General features: G+C 48.1%; 9 protein-coding genes across 9 annotated transcripts; 5 read left to right on the top strand and 4 right to left on the bottom strand.

The window, feature by feature from the left end:
- Positions 1–56: 56 nt before the first annotated feature.
- F9C07_2228205 (uncharacterized protein) lies at positions 57–1,097 on the top strand (the record flags this gene model as incomplete). The annotated part of the gene is made up of 5 exons (XM_071509819.1): positions 57–185; positions 241–277; positions 332–399; positions 468–841; positions 902–1,097. The coding sequence occupies 5 exons, from the start codon at positions 57–59 to the stop codon at positions 1,095–1,097; spliced, it is 804 nt and encodes a 267-aa protein (XP_071365863.1).
- A 171-nt stretch (positions 1,098–1,268) lies between these two features.
- F9C07_1417 (uncharacterized protein) lies at positions 1,269–1,702 on the bottom strand (the record flags this gene model as incomplete). Its single annotated transcript, XM_071508081.1, has 2 exons — positions 1,269–1,529; positions 1,658–1,702. The coding sequence occupies 2 exons, from the start codon at positions 1,700–1,702 to the stop codon at positions 1,269–1,271; spliced, it is 306 nt and encodes a 101-aa protein (XP_071365862.1).
- Positions 1,703–1,978: 276 nt separating this feature from the next.
- Positions 1,979–3,016, bottom strand: F9C07_1416 (uncharacterized protein; the record flags this gene model as incomplete). The annotated part of the gene is made up of 1 exon (XM_041284018.1): positions 1,979–3,016. One exon carries the CDS (start codon positions 3,014–3,016, stop codon positions 1,979–1,981), a length of 1,038 nt encoding a protein of 345 aa, XP_041140579.1.
- A 420-nt stretch (positions 3,017–3,436) lies between these two features.
- Positions 3,437–4,750, bottom strand: F9C07_1415 (putative extracellular exo-polygalacturonase; the record flags this gene model as incomplete). The annotated part of the gene is made up of 1 exon (XM_041284017.1): positions 3,437–4,750. The coding sequence occupies one exon, from the start codon at positions 4,748–4,750 to the stop codon at positions 3,437–3,439; it is 1,314 nt and encodes a 437-aa protein (XP_041140580.1).
- Positions 4,751–6,350: 1,600 nt separating this feature from the next.
- F9C07_2279661 (S-adenosyl-L-methionine-dependent methyltransferase) lies at positions 6,351–7,777 on the top strand. The gene is made up of 3 exons (XM_071510383.1): positions 6,351–6,642; positions 6,702–7,239; positions 7,302–7,777. Exons 1-3 carry the CDS (start codon positions 6,522–6,524, stop codon positions 7,471–7,473), a joined length of 831 nt encoding a protein of 276 aa, XP_071365861.1. The 5' UTR covers positions 6,351–6,521; the 3' UTR covers positions 7,474–7,777.
- A 141-nt stretch (positions 7,778–7,918) lies between these two features.
- On the top strand, positions 7,919–8,557 carry F9C07_1413 (uncharacterized protein; the record flags this gene model as incomplete). Its single annotated transcript, XM_041284015.1, has 1 exon — positions 7,919–8,557. The coding sequence occupies one exon, from the start codon at positions 7,919–7,921 to the stop codon at positions 8,555–8,557; it is 639 nt and encodes a 212-aa protein (XP_041140582.1).
- Positions 8,558–11,203: 2,646 nt separating this feature from the next.
- F9C07_1096728 (kinase-like domain-containing protein) lies at positions 11,204–13,457 on the top strand. The gene has a single exon (XM_041284016.2). The coding sequence runs from the start codon at positions 11,785–11,787 to the stop codon at positions 13,021–13,023; it is 1,239 nt and encodes a 412-aa protein (XP_041140583.1). The 5' UTR covers positions 11,204–11,784; the 3' UTR covers positions 13,024–13,457.
- A 281-nt stretch (positions 13,458–13,738) lies between these two features.
- F9C07_1412 (uncharacterized protein) lies at positions 13,739–15,653 on the bottom strand (the record flags this gene model as incomplete). Its single annotated transcript, XM_041288205.1, has 2 exons — positions 13,739–15,456; positions 15,527–15,653. 2 exons carry the CDS (start codon positions 15,651–15,653, stop codon positions 13,739–13,741), a joined length of 1,845 nt encoding a protein of 614 aa, XP_041140584.1.
- A 535-nt stretch (positions 15,654–16,188) lies between these two features.
- Positions 16,189–17,915, top strand: F9C07_2102244 (endosome-associated ubiquitin isopeptidase; the record flags this gene model as incomplete). Its single annotated transcript, XM_041288223.1, has 2 exons — positions 16,189–16,338; positions 16,401–17,915. The coding sequence occupies 2 exons, from the start codon at positions 16,189–16,191 to the stop codon at positions 17,913–17,915; spliced, it is 1,665 nt and encodes a 554-aa protein (XP_041140585.1).
- Positions 17,916–18,128: the final 213 nt, after the last annotated feature.

The raw sequence follows: 18,128 nt of genomic DNA, 5'->3' as shown, positions 1-18,128 counted from the left end.
CCTACCGAGGGTCAAATCATGCATCCAGTCAATGGTGACCACCATCAAGTCGCAGGATGTACGTGGTACCGGTTGCCGTGACCTTCCTTGCGGTATCGATAGTGATTGTCATTTTACGCCTGTATACTCGACTCTATTTTGTCCGGACTGCAGGCTGGGATGATCTGGTGATTGTTTTTGCCCTGGTATGTGTCAACTGATAAGACGGACGATCTATGGAACTAATGAACATTGTCCCAGCTCTCTGAGATCGCCTTGTTCGTCTGTATCATAATAGGTAGGCATCAGACACTTATGCGCTTTCCCAATCGCCACTAACCTGGAGTATCAGAGGTCCGCCATGGCCTGGGACAAAGTATGCATTCACTCAGTCTGGAGACAGTAGAGAGCCAGCTCAAGGTATGTAATACATACTATACCCTGTACCCACTATACATAATCACACATAGCTAACACATCTAATCCAGGCGTTATGGGCCAGCGTCCCATTATACAATCTAAGTCTCAACCTAACCAAGGCCTCAATGGTCCTGTTATATCTACGTCTCTTCCCGCTCAGAACATATCAAATCATTCTTTACACCGTCCTGATCTTCGTCATCATCACCGGTCTCTGGATGGTTTTCGCCTCCTTCTTCATGTGTATCCCCATTCGCGGCGCGTGGGATATCTCCAGCCCCCATAACTGTATCCCCAAGGAAGTCCTCTGGAGTCTTAACGCTGCCCTTCAGATAATCACCGATATGACTATCGTTATTCTGCCCATGCCGCTACTGGCTAAGCTCCAATTACCCAGGAAGCAGAAGATAGCTCTGATTCTGGTTTTTGCATTGGGAACCTTGTTCGTCTACCCTTTCCACTTCCAACACCCACCATATCAAACTAACAATACTTCATCCAGTGGCTGCGCAGTAAGCATAGTCCGCCTAACAGCTCTCGTCCAAATGATCCAAAGCACAGACCGAACAAGTACAATCCCCGACACCTCCACCCCCCCAATACAACCCAAAACACAACCCAAGTTAACTAACAATATACCCCAGAACACAACGCCGCAGCCGCAAACTGGTCCTTCATCGAAAGCAGCGTCGCAATAATATGCGCCTGCCTACCCCCCCTCCGCCCCATAATAGTACACATCTGTCCGCGTCTCTTCCTCTCCCAATGCCACAGCCAATCCGAAAAACCAAAATTCGAGGCTCTGGATGCCCCGAATCCATTCCGGTTCGCGAATCATAGTTACTCGGCTAGTGTGACGGGGAATTGTTCTACGAATAATGATGGGAGGGAGCCGAGTATGCATCGGCATCCGGATGTGGATGGGATTCAGGTTGTGAGTGAGGTTCATTGGGATTTAAATTCGGCGGATACTTGTGTGGAGGAGACGCATTCGCAGCGGGGGTTGAGGCCTTCTGGGAGGAGTTTTTCTGTTGGACGGGGTTGATTTTGTGGGTTTGGGGGACAGAATAGAGATAGATATAGATACCCTTTTTTTGTTGGCTGAAGTGTTCAGACTTGGTTTGTTGGGTCTATCGTACTTGTTTCTTACGTATATGCTGTTAACGACACTATTGTAGGTTCGTGCAGCGGTGTCTATCTTATTGCATGCTTGAATGTAGTAGGTAAAGTCCTATGTCTAGTACACCCAGTGGCTTACGGAGGCTACGGCAAGTTGGAGGCTGTGAGATGCATCATTCAACATTGGACTATGAGTAACCTTTGGATTTAGCTAACTAAGCGACGTACGGTGATCAAAAGCTAGCTGGAAAACAGAAGCTAGTAATGGTGGTAGCGAGTAATAGTAATAAGCACCTTAAAAGAGTACACACATTCAATCTTATACTGCGTAATTCCATCACCATCTGGATATGTTTTCCCCACATCAGAAGAATGACCTTTTCTTGGACCGAGACGCATTCGAAGGTCTGTTTGAAAATCCTTGTAGCTGTGACGATCTTGTAGGTTGAGGTGGAGCAGTTCATGAGCGACGTGAGATATCATACGTGTCCATATCCTCGTATCGAGCAGATCGAGTGCCTGCTCTCAATCTGCTATCTAGACTGGTTTCTGAGAGTGAGAATGGAAAAATGAGTGACTGATCGACTTCAAATTTCTGGGGCGCATGTTTTTGGTATGGGGGTGAGTCCGTCTTATGCTTACAAGAGTGATTAGAACCTTGTGACTCGGCCCTTGATGAGGCTCCTGGTATAGGAACTAGTTGCGTTTGCTGTTCAGCAGGAAGAACGGGCTCTTGTGGCTTGGAACTCAGTGGAAGCCTTGGTATAGGGACTGGTTGCGTTTGCTTTTGAGCAGGACTACCGGGCTCCTGTGGTACGGACTTCGACGAGGACCCAATCGATTGCGTTTCCTGTTCAGCAGGACCATTGGGGTGCTGTGGTACGGGTTCGAAATATGCGTTGCCAGCATCGTCGGGTGCTGGCATAATCGCGTCGGGGTCTTCTTGATGCCCCTGATTATTTTGGTTTTGACCTTGACCACTCGGACCAGCCTCAGCAGTTTGAGAGCTTGGCAAATTGGCAGGATTTTGATTAGTTGGATCAGTTGAAGAACCCGAAGGTGGTGTCTTGCTCCGTGGTGGTCGTCTTAAATTGTCCCGTGCTTCTTTTTCCAATTTCCTAGCTTGATGTCTTTCGCGGTAGCCTTTGAGGCTGAAGAGGCCCATTCCAACAAAAGGGCTCTGCAGGTTCGCATAATAAGGGGGCTCTGTGAAGCATGCAGGGTACCCAGGTGTGTAAAAGAGCGGCTGTGTCAAGGACATTACATAGCTTGATGCAAGAGGTGACAGTGCCTCCTGTGATGACTGTGAAAGTAATGCACCGGCGTAGATCTTGTTTGGTTTCCTAAGTGGTAAACGGAGGCTCTGAGAGCTATTTCCGGTCTTTCCACTCTGCTCCGAGACGCTTCGATGAAGCCTATCAAGACTGGCGTTGCAGTTGTGGCAGACGACGTCGTATTCGCCGACGCGTGGGATAGAACTGAAACTAGCAGGAGCCATGGCAGTAAACAATGACATATCATTCCAGTCCCAGTTCCCAACTTGAATCCACGACGGTAGCTCGTCGACTGGGATCAAGGGTACGAATGAACCTTGAGGCCTAATGATATAGAACCTGGGAAATGGCTGTGGCATAAAGTAATATGGATGAGAGTAAGGAAAGGATAACGAATGGCTGTAGTGGTAGCTGATTGTTAGAAAAGTAAGCGACAGATGGAAGTAAGAAAGATGGTTGGATTGTGAGAATCTGGGGTTCAAGAGGATATTAAGTAGGAGTACTGGCTACATGCAGGTCATGGACGGAAGTTGCGGGTTGCATCCAACCGTCAGGGAAGGTACACCGGTCACATTTTGTACTGGTGAATGATTAACAAATATGGAAAGCATGTGTATCTAGTATATACATGAGATATCGAGAATTTATGCTGAAGTAAATGTCCCGTTGCTGCAGTTGAACCCAAGGTTGGGATTCAGCTCTGCCGTAGCCTTCATGCAAATGACGCTTGCTGGTTCCAAAACTTGTGGATAAAGCTGGATGTTCTTGGTAACAAAGTTCTTACAGGACTTGTCCGTGTTGCACTCGATTACGAGTGCCTCCGTGTGCTTCAGGTTCGGAAGTCCAGCGTTATACCAGCAAGGATCGGTTGCGCATGATCCATCACCGGGTTGATACGAGTTGATTGAACCGGAAAAGTCTTCCCAGGTAAAGTCCTCCATCATCACGGAGGACTCAGTGTCAACACCATCTCGCGAGACGCTTTGATCGTAGTAACTCTGGGTGACAAAGATCGGGAATGTTACGTTGTATACACGGATGTTTTTCCAAGTCACATTCTTGACAAGACCCTGGCCACCCGTCCAGGACTTGAAGCGAGCAGCGTACAGGGCGTCAATCACGGTCACGTCCTCAAATCTGAGGTTGGTAATGTTGGCAAAGGCCGAGGCATCCTTTCCTAGAGATCCAATGCTCATACCATGGGATTGATAGCCAATCGTATTTCTCTCAAATACAATGTTGTGTGAATCGGATCCGACGGCGATGGCATCGTCGCCATTATACATAATACTATCCGAAATGCGGATATTGGTACCCTGAACGTCAAAAGCATCGGTGTTGAACGGGAAGCTGCCAGTGGATGAAGCGTCCACAATGGCATGGCTGACGGCGATATCTTCTCCATGGAGCTTCATGTTCCAAGCAATCGGCTTGCCAGACCGGAAGTATTTTATCGTCGCCTGGCTGGTTTTGTAGCTCATGAGATGAGGCCGACCGGAGATTCCAGTGCCATTGGGAGGATTTGCGTCCCACCAGGCCTGTCCGTATGATTTAATCCAACCATTGTTCACATCTTCGGGCCCAGTCCAATCCACACGGGGTCCTTCCAAAGTAAACCAAGTAGAGGTGCCTGCATTAACAATGTCCCGCACTGCCGAGATGTTTTGCGGAAGATGCAGGTTTCCATGCATCTGTATCTCCACATTGCTCAAATTCGTTGCTTTGATCGGTTGGAAAATATTATAGTCAACGCCTTCCTGGAAGACAATGACTGAGTTGGTCGCGCATTGCGCGAATACTCTGGACACTTCGGGGGAGTCATCTGCAGTGCCATTGGAAGAGCGTACCACACAACGACGGCCTCGGGCATCGGGCGAAGAGCTATTTCCTCCTGCGCCGTGTGCCAGGGGCACAGAAGAAAGGAGAAAAGCCAGAAAGGCTGTCTTGGTGATTAACATAGCGTATGCCGTCTGGAGGGACGATGATCACGGACAGAGATATCAGGGGGATAATATATGGCCATCCTGCCGGGTCGTTGGTCTTTATATCCTCACTCGAATGAGGTACACCGCTGTCCGAAGCATTAATTTGTCTTTGCTTGAAACGATATGACGGCACATAGCAGTTACGTGACCCACTGTACGGAGAAATTGGTGTTGAATTGTTAAGAAGCCTGTCCTAGCCGTCCTTCCGTCCCCACAGCTCGGCCTGGAATTGGTGGAGAAATTATGCCGTAGACCAAACGTCCATTAGCCGTGGCTGCGGACCTGCGGTATAGTCAGTACCTGCCTTGATCAAAAGGTCTTTATATTGCTAACTGTGTTATTGTTTGTTGAGATTTTGGGCTTTGGATCATATTTTACATGGCCCCAAAGACAAGTTGCTACTCCGACTACCGAGTAGGATAATTCTGACAGGATCATCACCTAGTTGGTAGTTTCTTTCTATATACTTTTCCAAGTAAACTGTATTGCCCAATCCATGAACCCTTATTAACGGTAATTACTACGTATTAGTTGTTTTGGCAGACACACGCTTTGGAATCCACGACATTTATGGAGACATTTAGGCAATTTATGAATTTATCGAAACTGAAAATAAGTCCCCAGTGGAGGAATTGGCAAAGCTTGCGGAACAGACTCTAAATGTAATAAGCTGTCTTTGGTTTCACTGCTGATTATTGGCCTACTATGTGTTATACCAAGAATTTGTCCTTTCCTCCAAGTATTTACAAGAATGCCGTGAGTACAAAGGAAACACAGCGCCGACGAAGAGTAGGAATACTACGCTACAGGCGACCAAAAGGTAGATATATCATATGCATATAGTTATTTCTGTACATCAGACTACCCACTATTATGCCATCTTCCCCAAGGGAAGAGTGAACAATCTACTTGGGCTAGTCACCCGTATAATATTCAAGCTATAATAGATACAATGGATAACTGCACATTTCCAATCGACAAACATGCCAGTGAAGATGCGATGTGCCGTTGGGAAGAGCTGTCCAACAAAGAACAAACGTTCGAATTGCTCCGTAGGTTGATATCTGCTATTAAAAGAGCAAGAACCACGAAGCATTACACGATCACAGAACCTGAAGAATATTCTGTAGGCATTGGCGTCGAATCTAGCATGTGCTGACAGATATAATAGTTATGCAGGTCATGCTGGTATATATACCATGTCAATCCTAAACGATAAGGGTTGACCTGCAATCCATTCGGCAATCGAGCCATCTCACTAGTTGAGGGCATCTGTGTCTTTTGGAAAAAAAAAAAAAAAAACCAAACGCTTTGTTGACCGATAGGAGACCTATAACAGCCTCTAATGTTAGAGAGATATAGGAACGAGCAATAGTCCCTAGACAGTATGTTTCACTAGTATAAGATGCACTATCAAGAAAGGTAGAATGAAAGGAATTTAGGGCTAGCACCTGGCCCGATATCGGTGTGAGTCTCACCCCGGCTTGTAGAGTCACATTGCCTCTCCCTACCATCCTCATGCATACTGCATGGGTATGGAGTAAGACTGCGGTTAGCAGCGGCAGACGAGCACGGAACCTCCCGCCCGCCATTCTGTAGATCTATCAATGCTTACACCCTCCGATGTCGGTCCCAGTCTATTCTGATGTCACTCTGGCGATGTACCTATAAATGCTCTAGTAACCGGTGATAACAATCAGAGAAGCATGTTCATCCAGCTTTAATTCGTGGAAAGTGACTCAAGATGACTACACAGGAGCAGAAAGCCGATATCTGGTCAGCCGATGTTTACGGCAACAAAGTGGCCCCATTCGTTGCAACTTTAACAGAGAAGATTGTTTCTTGGCTCGATCCTAAGCCTACAGGCAAGTTTCCTAAGTGACCAAAAGACCGTGTATAATTATGTATTGCTAATGCACAACAGATGAAGTACTCGATGTCGGCTGTGGAGATGGCGTCCTAACTGCCAAATTAGCCCCCCATGTTAAACGCATCGTTGGCGTCGACGCCTCACCGAATATGATAGAGCACTTCCAGAAAACATATCCCCATATTGAATCCTGCGTTGTGGACTGCCGACATTTGGATCAAGTGTCAGTCCTCACTGAGGGGAAGTTTGCCAAAGTCTTCTCGAACGCTGCCTTACATTGGATCTTACGCGACCCCGAAACCCGGTCGAACACGATCAAGGGCTGCTTCAATGCGCTTAAGCCAGGTGGGATTTTTGTGAGTGAATCGGGTGCGCTCGGTAACGTAGCCGAGGTGCATGCGGCAATCGTCAGTGCTCTGGTCATTCAAGGAATTCCTGTTGAAGAAGCCCGGGCAGCTTCGCCTTGGTGGTTTCCTTCCCAGGAAGCTATGAAACAGCTTCTTGAAGAGGAAGGCTTCCAGTGGATCAAGGGTGAGGCAGAGCTCAGACAGACGAAGCTGACAGAGCACAAAGAAGGCGGAATCGAAGGATGGTACGTATATACGTATACCGAGTGGTTTGGTTTCTGACGAGATTGGTTGCTAATCGATACAGGATCCGCCTCTTCTGTGAGCCTTTCCTCCAGGTTTTACCAACAGTGGAGGCACGCAATGCAGCTGTCAAACATGCTGTTGACATCCTGGAGGGTGTTGGAAGGCATCAACACGATGGCTCCTTCACAGTCAATTACATTCGACTTCGGTTTGTAGCGCAGAAACCGTTCTAGATAAACAAGACATGTTGAAGGGATAACCTCTATCCCTTAGCTCTAGCCCGAGCTCTTTAGTAAACCTGAAGTGGTCCCGGAGTGATCGTCAACGATCTATTGCGAGATCACGCCAAGACCTGAATTAGCATGCATATAATTAATGTCGCAATCCAAGTTCTGGATAATACTTCAGCATGATCTTAAAATAAGATCAAGTAATTCTATGTTTTCAATTCCAGATAGTAGCATTGCAAACAACCAGCATAAAAAGAGCACTAGACCCACCCGACAACTAGCGCGAATATCAGATGAGGTCACTGGAACTCGGCTAGCCTGCCGGCCGGAGCCCAAAGCTTATAACGACCAGTCATTTCGCTTCAATGATCACCACAAACAAACATCCATAGCTCCTATAACAACACCTACTATACTCGGTACACACCAACGAATCATCTAATCAACAATGACACCCACCCCACCATCATCTACCGCGTCACTGGCATCCAAATCAACACCCAGCATCTCAGCCTCAGACGCAATGCTGCATATCGAGAGCGCCACGTCGATCGCGGCCCCCTGCCAAGATGTCTGGGATGTCCTAATTGATACTTCCACCTGGCCCTCATGGAATACATTCGTTCCACGGGTCACCATTCGCGAACAGCCGGGGTCCGACTCTCAATCTACTCCAGATGCTCTTTCCCCGAAGCTACAGATGGGGACGAAAATGACCTTCCATGTCCATATGGATCCATCGTCTGATAGTGAGCAAGATGTGGGCCTCGTCGTGACTGAATTTGAGCCCCCGAGTGCCAATCCTCCCAAGCCTGGACGGATTGTCTGGGCGTCGGATCTGACGGCCAAGGGGAGTATGCCGGCGTTCCTGTTGACGGCGGAGAGGGTTCATGAGGTTGAAGAGTTTGATGTGCAGGGGGAAGATGGGCAGACGAAGCGTGTTACCGAGGTGCGGAATTGGGAGGCGCAGGTTGGGTATCTTGTGTATGTGGTTCGGTGGATGTTTGGGGCACAGTTGAAGAAGAACTTTGAAACGTGGGTACAGGATTTGAAACAATATGTTGAGGGAAAGAAAGTGGACATCTAGGTGGTGATTGTTTCTTGATACCCGGTTATTTCTTTTAATTAAATCTTTCTCTGGAATTGAGAATTACTCAGAGCGAATGAAAACCCTACTGATTAGTGCCGACTAGTCTCTAATTTTCGAGGCACTAAGATGGTAGCTTTGGATGTAAATGTTTCAGTATAATGTTTCATATAAGATGTATTTGGATTCAACTAACGGACATGAAACGACTTAACAGAATCCAGGACTACAGACCCACCGATCCTCTACTATGTATATAAGAGGACAGTTAACTAACACTATAATCTTACAACTGAAAGCTCCAGTATCTACCGTTGATAAAACCGGGGTTCTTTAACCCATAAGGCTAAGGACACCAGCAATGGCGAACATGATTACACAGGAGACCTGTGATCAGAAACAAGATAATTAAAAGAATCATCTATCTCTTCCAAATAGAACCGAGTTTCTGTGTGGATTTATCGCATTGATTCTTGGTGATAAAGCTAAAGAACTATCATGGACAAGAAGAGCTCCCATGAGACGGCATAAATAGCAAATGAGAAGAATTATAGCAGTAAAGGAGTTAACAACCACCTTACTGCATGTTGCAGATACATATCCTTTATCGAGCCAGGCGCATATTGCTCATGCAACAAATGTTAATTTGGGCCAGATAGGAACAGAGCACAAGAAGTTGGTAGAATTCTAGCATACCCTCCACTCCTTGCTGTATGTGAACCCACTTTAGAGATCGAGTTGCTGCTAAGGTTTCTGATAGTAGTAGACGAGATAGGACGTTTAGCGCGTATGTGAGATTCTTTTACTAGTTGCTGGAAGGGACTACAATGACATGTTGATCCTTGTCAGCTAGGTCTATTTTTGCATTATTCTTTAGCTTCAATCTGGAATTGGTTCGCGTTGATTTTGGTTTTACTCGATGTTAGGACGATAGTTTGCCAGTACCTTATCTGGATATATATTAAAGTTAAATTGCTCTACAACACTTCCGTAGACTTCGTTCGTCGGGAACCATCCCAAAGAGGCATAGGGAAAACAATTCCACTGTGGGGTTGACAAATATACAACAAAAGTATAGATCCAAAATTCACATGGAAATCAATAGATATGTGAGAAAACGGGATGACTGTGTCGGCAAGAGATATAATACTGCCTAATAAGATACATTCCATGATTTCTTGTTAGTAAACCCTCACTAGAGCCAAGCACAAGGCCATTAAGGGAAAGAAGGCCCCAAAGCATGACGCATGAGGCTATTCAACGACTGCAGATGATGTCGGTTACGTCATGTTAGGACCCTACTAGGCTCCAGCTCACTGCAGAACATTCCATATTACCCCACGTTTACTAACGAGTCGTCGTACTTGGTACAGTACAAGAGAGCAATGGCCTCTGCTGGGGTTGACCAATCCTTTGCTCCCTTACATTGTCTTCCAATGAATTCCCGCAGTTCCGGTAACTTTGTACTCGGGATACTTGCTGTTGTATAATCAATAAATTGGAAAGGAAAATCCCCAAGAAGGATTTGAGTGGGGCGGACTATTGAGAGTGCAATTTCCCTGGCAGATGAGGACCCACGTGGGGGTGGAGATTGGCTCAGAACACCTGCACTGGTGTTACCGTTTCATACAATTTCTACCACAGGCAATCCACGGGACAATGGCTATTCTTCCGGAGTCAGCAAACTCTTCCGTTTCGGTAGATTGCTGTCCAAACCGGAAATGAAGGAATGTTCGCATGGATAAGCTGCAGACAACAGGGAAGGCGAATGCATTGGCGCTGGCATTATTCGCGCGCGCACCACATGAAGCCAGGGAATTCCCGGCATGCATGGACCAGGGTGTGCATCAGTCCTCAAGATAAGATCAAATTAGAGGAAAAAGACGAGCCTCGGACAAGAAGAGAAGAGGGGCGCTCATTTCTGATGGGGTCACCTGACTGCATGCCGCGTAATCGAGCTCTTCGTCCACCTCTCTCCGCTGACTCGGCCATTCGATTGAAATTTCTAGTTTTACACATCAAAACTCCAAAAGCGAGGGCATCCACCGAAGAGAGAAAATTGTGACGTTCAGTCCCCGACGGAGCGGCGTCCATATTAATTAAGGGCGGAGATGAAATGCAAGAGATGTGATAGGATGGATATCCACCGGTTTACTAAATCCGGGCAGCCGAATAGTTCGTGCAGGAGACTATCGCTCGGTTGGGCATAGTGTCCGTGATGGAAGCTGCAGGACTTCCCGGAACAGTTTGGTCGCACGCTCGGGGGCCGTTACACTTACTCGTAGTATGTATGGCATTGATACCAAACCTTGAATAACAAGATGAAAGGAGATTCGCAGGAGAGAGACTGCGTGAAAGGGATGGCGATAATCTGGGAATAGTAAATTCTCATGAGATTGAGGAGGGGTGGTGCCATTGTGGTTACGATGACTAGTAATAGTTCTCCGAAGTAGAAAGGGTTTCACGACTCTCTGAACCAGTTAGCGCTGTCAAAGCAGCAACAGTGAAGAACCATGTGGGGAGAAGGTAGGAAATGATCAGCAGGCTGTATGTCACTGTAACCTACCATAGTCACAGTTGATGTCCTGTTTCATCCACGGTTCCTCCATAACAATTTTAAGCTATCTGTCGATCGTCCACTTTTCTTTAATTTTTAATTTATTTTTTTTGTACTCCGTTGGTTTCTTCGAGGGTTTTTAACCTTGAAAAAATTCCGTTGGGGTCCAGACTAAAAATCCATTCATTCCTTTTTCTTCTCCTTCGTCCCCTCGCTCTAGATCTGTTGTTGAATTTCTTTTTCCTCTTATCTTTAATTCCAAATCGACTATGCTTTTGGTGCCGTTCCTATCATTTCGTTATCTTTATCTAATACTATACATCACATCCATTTCCAGTAATCTCTGACCAGTGCTTGACTCATTCATTCCTCCGAACCAATCTTTGGCTCCGGACGTCACCCGGACGCAGTGTTGCCACCGGCCGTTATATACCAGGCCCCTGTCCACTCCCTTCTTTAATTTCTATAATCACTGCCAGTGGTGTACACACGTATCTATATATACCTTACCTTCAAGTCGGCATCTCTTACGAGTCAATCCAAAGCACCACGTGACTTGATTTTACATCTATTTGAGCATACAACATCTTTCTTACACCTTATACCTTACACCCTACAAAAGGTGCTTGGTTACCGGGAATACCCTCTACATACCCCGGATATTTTCACAATGGCTGCACACATTCCTATACGACTGTCGATCCGCACCGAAAACCCAAATGACAAGGCTACATCCGTGCCACCACTAACAGTGGTGCCGGGACTGACCCCTCCAGTCACTCCAACCAAGGGTGACGATAGTTATTCCAGTGGTACGAGGACGGCCGGATCGAGTCGTTCAAGCTCCTTTGTAACTGAAGGAGAAAAACCAAGAGATCTCTTTGGGGACGATGTACGCCCCTCGGGCCCTCTTCAATATTCCGATGAGCTAGAGTTTCAGTATGACCCGAAAGGTCGCCCAATCGAGTTCGGCCGCGGTGTTTGGAGTGTCGTCTACAAAGCTTCGTCCCGCCCGGCTTCGAAATCACTTCTGATGACCCCTCCTAGTTCACCTGCGGGTGGGGGCCGAGTGGTAGCGGTCAAATCGCCTGTACGGCGAGATGCACACGCCGTCCTTGACGCCGAAGCGTTAGCATTAACTCGAATCAGTCGAATGCCGGGTTCAGAGCGTCATGTCATCCCTTTCCATGGGTACATCTCCGAATCACACTCCATAGTCATGTCGGCTGTGCCCCTATCCCTTTCATCATACATCGAAGAAAAGGCCGACCTGGCCCAGAAACACAAGTCCACTCGGACTATGTTCGATCCTGTGCAAGGCATGCCTCAGTGGCAAGAGCTTGCAAAGAAGCTGATCACCGGTTTACACTGGCTTCACACGCAGTGCCAAATAGTGCACGGAGATATCAAACCGCATAACATCTTGTTGAGATCACGACCGACTGGCAACGATCTTGAATCCGACGAATTCCCATTTGAACCGCTTTTTGCCGATTTCTCATCCGCACATAACATCACCGGCTTTTCACTGTCCGCAGAGAAAGAAACAGGGACGTCATTAACGGCTTTGACCCCACCTTTCGCCGCCCCCGAACTGTTATCTGTGTCATCTTTGACTTCTCCGGGCACCAGTCCCACTCCCGCATCCGATGTGTTTTCCCTGGCGGTCACCCTCCTCGCGGCGGCCACAGGCGATTTACTGCTTTATCCTGGCACCAGCAACATGCAGCGCCTCGCCATGGCTCGTGAAGGTCACCGGGTCATCGACTTTGCCCGGTCGGGTAGTAACGGTTCTCGGGTTCCTCGTAATGGACCCGTCGAACAGGTGATCAAGCCTGCTGTTTCAAAGGACCCATCTCAACGTATTCAACCCAATGAATGGGTAGAATTAGTCGCTGCCATGGCTTAAGGTTCATTACTCTCGACTCAACCCGATTCGAAGATTCATTCTCCATCTACTTTACCTCCCATATATACCTTTCGATTTTTGCCATATTATATGAACCGATTGGGCTCTTTTCGTTTATCTCTTCTTTCTATTTTTCTCCTATTTCATTTCTTCCAACGGGTTTAACATTTTGCCGTTCTCATACTATTTTTCTCTTTTTCTTCCCTTTTTCCATATCACTTTCTTCTCTTACAATATACAATTAAATGATACCCAATTTGACTGTCATGTGTCGACGTGTGGATGTTCAGCATATTTTTCCGTTCTAGACCATCTCAACCTCAAAGGAACCATTTTCTGGAATACGCAGATGCTTTCACTTCTTGTCATGTATTAGAATAACAATTCAAATGCGAAACATCTAACCACCCGAACTGCTCATTAACCAATAGTACCAGATCCGTAGATAAAGTACTGGATTATGTGAAGGATGTAAGAATTCAATAAATGGATAGTTTATCAAAAGTGATTATAAAGGCAGATATGTCTATAGATCGTAACCGTTATACAGATATAATACAAAATACACAGCTCATAAAACATAGTATACATCCCGAGGATATGGGTATAAAGTTATCTCCGTCCGGAGCGGCAAATATGGTGGTGGTGGTGAGTAGAGTGAGTAGCGTGAATGCCAGCGAGGTCTCTTGCGCAGGCACAGAATAAATGAAACATGCTAGTGGAATCTCTTTGTAGGCTCCCAGCCGGTCCGGAAGGACGTCAACGTCCCGCCGAGTAGTTGGGTCAGTTGCACCGTGGAGAGGTTCGTGTTGCCCTTCTTCTGGTACTCAACGAAGATATCCCACAGTGTGCTGATCGGCAGCGTACGAACTCGTACGTCGCTTAGGTCGTAGTCCAGGTTCTCCTGGTAACATGCGGCGGGGTCGAGGGGTTCGCGGGCCTCGGGAGAACCGTGAATGGTCTTGGGCAGATTGTCGAAATCTGGCTTGGGGGTTTTGGCTGCGAAGACCGCTAGGCCGGGGATGGACTTGACGATGTCATTAATGGGTCGTTCGGGGAAGATTAGTTCCAGGAATTCGGCTACTGTCATTAGGTTACGGGTGCCGATGGTGAGAGAGAGGGCTTCGAAGAGGCGAAGAGCGGCATCCCTTTGCGAGGGATCCAGTTGGTTGAGTTTCTGCACAGCTGGGGGGTTGGGGTCAGCCTCGAAGTAGAGGACGCTTCTCTCGGCTTCTCGGGGATAGAGCTCTTCTGGTGTGATGAGCAATGGTTCAAAAGGGCGCCGATCCCAGTGGAGAATTGCATCGTCGAAGTTCCCGCTATGCAGAGCCACTCGCTTGTTATCAACGACGGCGGGAACTTCCTTGATTACTTCGTAGTGTACTTCCGACAATATCTGATCTACGGTAGACTTGGCGGCCTTGATCTTATCCAAAATGGGCTCTAGTGCGGCCGAACTCTCGCGAGGATCTGCAGCCGTCCGGGAAAGGGTATTCGTTAGTTCGTCGATTTCACCGATGGTTGTAGCTTGATACTGGCGTTTATACACGTCGCGGTTCTCCTTGTTCAGTTGGGTCAAGCCTCGTCTTTGCGTTGCATTCAGTTTGCCGTCCTTTGCAGGAGTATCGGTAGTGATCTTCTTCCAAACTTTCTCATGCCATTCGGTATATGGGCGCGGCACGTAAGGCAAAGGTATCCTGCCCTGGTCAGGACTTTCTGGGGCTAAGGGAATGGGGGGTAGTTCTCTGCCGGGAGGTGTGGTAACGCCCTGCTCTGCTGCTCTCTGAGCAACACGCAATGCGTTACTCGTCATTAGATCCCACCCCTTGAGAGTAGCCCATGCATTAGGGTCCTTTGGAGCCTTTGGAGCCGCAACTTCAAATGCATGCAATGCAACATTTTCAGTCAAAAGTGCCGGTCGCTTGCGCTCTATGATGGTCCGCGGAATGACCTGTTGTGCATCCGATATAGGCAGTGATGCTACCATGCGCACGCTTCCATAGGCATGTAATCCCGTCTGGTGCATACAGGCCTCCATGAAAACCGACCACCAGCGTGCTGGGGTGTAGTGGTCCTTTTTAGAGCCAATTGCAGGCGGGTTGGCTAAGATAAGGAGTGTATCGTTCCTGGGTAAAATGCCACTGTCGTCACGGTTTGATGGCCCCTGCTCCGGAAAATGTTTCGATAGTATACTTTGCCAATCCGCAATATCATGGATCTCCGCAGACAGTAGTTCATAGCTGGGGTTGCTTTCTGCCAAGGGCAGGAGCAATGGCTTGTAGTACTTCAACTCCGGTTCGATGAGGACATGCCGGCGGGGTTTGAGGAGGGCATTGACCTTCGATGACCATAGTCCAGCGCCAGGCCATAGGTCGAGAATGTCCACGGCAGGGTTGCGAAGGAGGAACGGCGACAGGCGGTTAAGCACATCGTCTGTTTGAAAACTCAGCGCATTAGAGTCTCCTTCTATGTAATAAGTTATTTGTCTGGAAGAGTAGCTCACCGCATAGTTTTTCACTTGCTAGTTCTGCCTTCCGAACCGACCTCCTCCTTGTGGGCAAAGGGAAACAGTTGTAAATTGCCTGTGTTAAGGGAAGATGAGGCACGGGCGTCCACCGAGTTAATCTCATCTTAAGTGCAATTCAGGGATGTCGTAAGGTCGTATCCACACCGACTCTCCATCATTGGTCTGTATGGTGGTTTTCCTCTAATCGAGGAAGCTTTGAAGAACCGCGACGGGGAACGGAAGACCAAAGAGGAAAAGGACCCGCAGTTTATTTTTCTTAATTCCATTAAATTCAACGAGCTCAAAATAACTCAAACAATCACCTGTTGTTTCATTGTATCGACTTGCTCACAGCCTTTTTAGATCATGTTCCGATCTCCGGAATCTGCTGTTCTTACAGCACCGCTCTCATTCTAATCGATTCATCATTATCTGACAGACTTTATCCGTCCTTGTACTATAAATTCCCCAAGGTTTTCTGCCTGCTCCGTCGATGCGGAACGTCCCCACACGCCGTCTCTTGGGCTCTGGCGGCAAGACCTCGATGATCCCTCGTTTCACCTTACGATCGAATTAGTCGCTTGAAAACTGGCCATATCGTGCTACTGGAACTTATACGACCGATTTCCCTCACGCATTCGCAGTTCGTATGCGCAATCATGGCCTCGCATATGCCGCCGGCCACAGGCGCGGGGGCCTCAGCCCCTCGAAAGGTCGAGGAAATCACCCAAATGGCGCAGAACTATGATTACAACCCTTCGATTCCTCTGCGGTATTGGTTAAGAACCGCAGCGACTCTACTGAGAGAGGTCAGTCTGATGCCATCGGCTTCGTCGAATCTCCGAGAGCTAACCAACAGTTTCCTTTACAGGCTCGTATATACGAACGAGAGGGGCACGATGAACAAGCGTACTTCCTTCTATTTCGCCATGCTCAGTTGGTGCTGGTAAACCTGGCAAAACATTCGGAAGCCAAAGATGAGCAGAATCGGAAAGCTCTGATGGAAGCAGAGAAGGAAGTTAGCAGGAATCTTGAAAAGTTGGAGATTCTCAGACCTCGAATCAATAAACGACATAAACGCTATACAGAGTTGATGAATGATCGTCAAGCTCGAAGCCCACCTTTAGGAACGAACCACACCGCACCGAACCAGCAGCAGCCCCAGGATCCCGCATTAGTAGGTGTTGCCGAGCCTCTGGAGGCTGGCGAGAACCGAGACCTGGCGGTCAAACTAGCGAGGACGGAAATACACCGGAGGGCTACGGCCAGGAAAGCTGTACGTCAAGCTGGGATAACACCCCAAGAGGAGCAGCGCCGGCGCACGGCAGGTATCTGGGGCGACTGGGAGAACGCTCTGGACAAGAATGGCCCAGAGACGGACAATGACTTGAGTCGACGGATTCAAAATGTGAGGATCAACATGGACCACGCGCACGATGCGGACCGTCAAAAGAAGACAACAGAATCCACGACGCGGCCGTTGACTGCAAGTTCCTCTACGTCCACGTATAAGTACCCAACAGTGCCTCGTCAGAAGGCGCTGGATATTGCGCCCCCCGTGACCAAAGAAACGAAAGATGCGACGATGTCCCTTCAAGCAGCCCCAGTGCGGCCTCCCAAAGAACGATTTGAGCCTCTCCAGCCGGTCGTCTTAGATGGTCCATCGCCGCCACCAAGACCGGACAAGATCTCCACGCCCCTGACATCCGCAGCTCAAACACAAGCTCCAGCTCCTCCGGCGAAAGTAAAACCAGTCGCAGATGGTGGGGATGGCCGGTCAAACCTGGACCCTTCTAGCTTCACCTTCAAACCGTCCGCCTACCTGGAGAATGGCACCCCTCTCCGGACGGTTTTCCTGCCCCCCGAGCTACGGTCAACGTTCCTTTCGCTGGCCGCTTCGAACACACGACGCAACCTGGAAACATGTGGTATACTTTGTGGGACTTTAATATCCAACGCTCTGTTCATCTCCCGACTTCTCATCCCCGAGCAAACTTCCACATCGGACACTTGTGAAACGGTGAACGAGACTGCCATATTTGAGTACTGTGACTCGGAGGATTTGATGATCCTCGGCTGGATTCATACCCACCCGACCCAAACTTGCTTCATGAGCTCTAGAGACCTGCATACTCACTCTGGATACCAAGTGATGCTTCCTGAGAGCATTGCAATCGTCTGCGCTCCGAGCAAAACGCCAGACTGGGGCGTTTTCCGGTTGACTGACCCGCCCGGGCTCAAGACAGTCCTCAACTGTACGCAGCCCGGTTTGTTTCACCCACACGCCGAGACCAACACCTACACCGATGCGCTACGACCCGGGCATGTGTTCGAAGCCAAGGGCCTCGAATTCGAGACGGTGGATCTCCGCCCTAACGGATCCTAAATCTAACGATGGCTGCCATTTCACGATTTATGAGAGCGTACTATTCCACCTTCTAAAGTCCTCATTCTATAGTTGATTTTGTCAGATATCCCATCTCTTGCTCCGTTTCTAAAATCTCTGGGGGCACTATGTGCAGTATAGATAGCTTCTAATGTACTACGAGGAATTCCGTGACGATGAATTTAGCGCGATTGAATTGTCCTGTAGAATTAA

Source organism: Aspergillus flavus, chromosome 1, assembly GCF_009017415.1.
Source record: "Aspergillus flavus chromosome 1, complete sequence".
NCBI lineage: Eukaryota > Fungi > Ascomycota > Eurotiomycetes > Eurotiales > Aspergillaceae > Aspergillus > Aspergillus flavus.
This window is presented reverse-complemented; position numbering and strand designations above follow the sequence as displayed.

What these genes read in the sequence shown, in the direction of transcription:
- F9C07_2279661 (XM_071510383.1), top strand. Translation starts at nt 6,522, where the DNA reads ATGACTACACAGGAGCAGAAAGCCGATATCTGGTCAGCCGATGTTTAC. An exon ending in GCTCGATCCTAAGCCTACAG is followed by an intron (nt 6,643 to 6,701) that starts GCAAGTTTCCTA and finishes AATGCACAACAG; the next exon opens with ATGAAGTACTCGATGTCGGC. An exon ending in GAAGGCGGAATCGAAGGATG is followed by an intron (nt 7,240 to 7,301) that starts GTACGTATATAC and finishes TAATCGATACAG; the next exon opens with GATCCGCCTCTTCTGTGAGC.
- F9C07_1096728 (XM_041284016.2), top strand. Translation starts at nt 11,785, where the DNA reads ATGGCTGCACACATTCCTATACGACTGTCGATCCGCACCGAAAACCCA.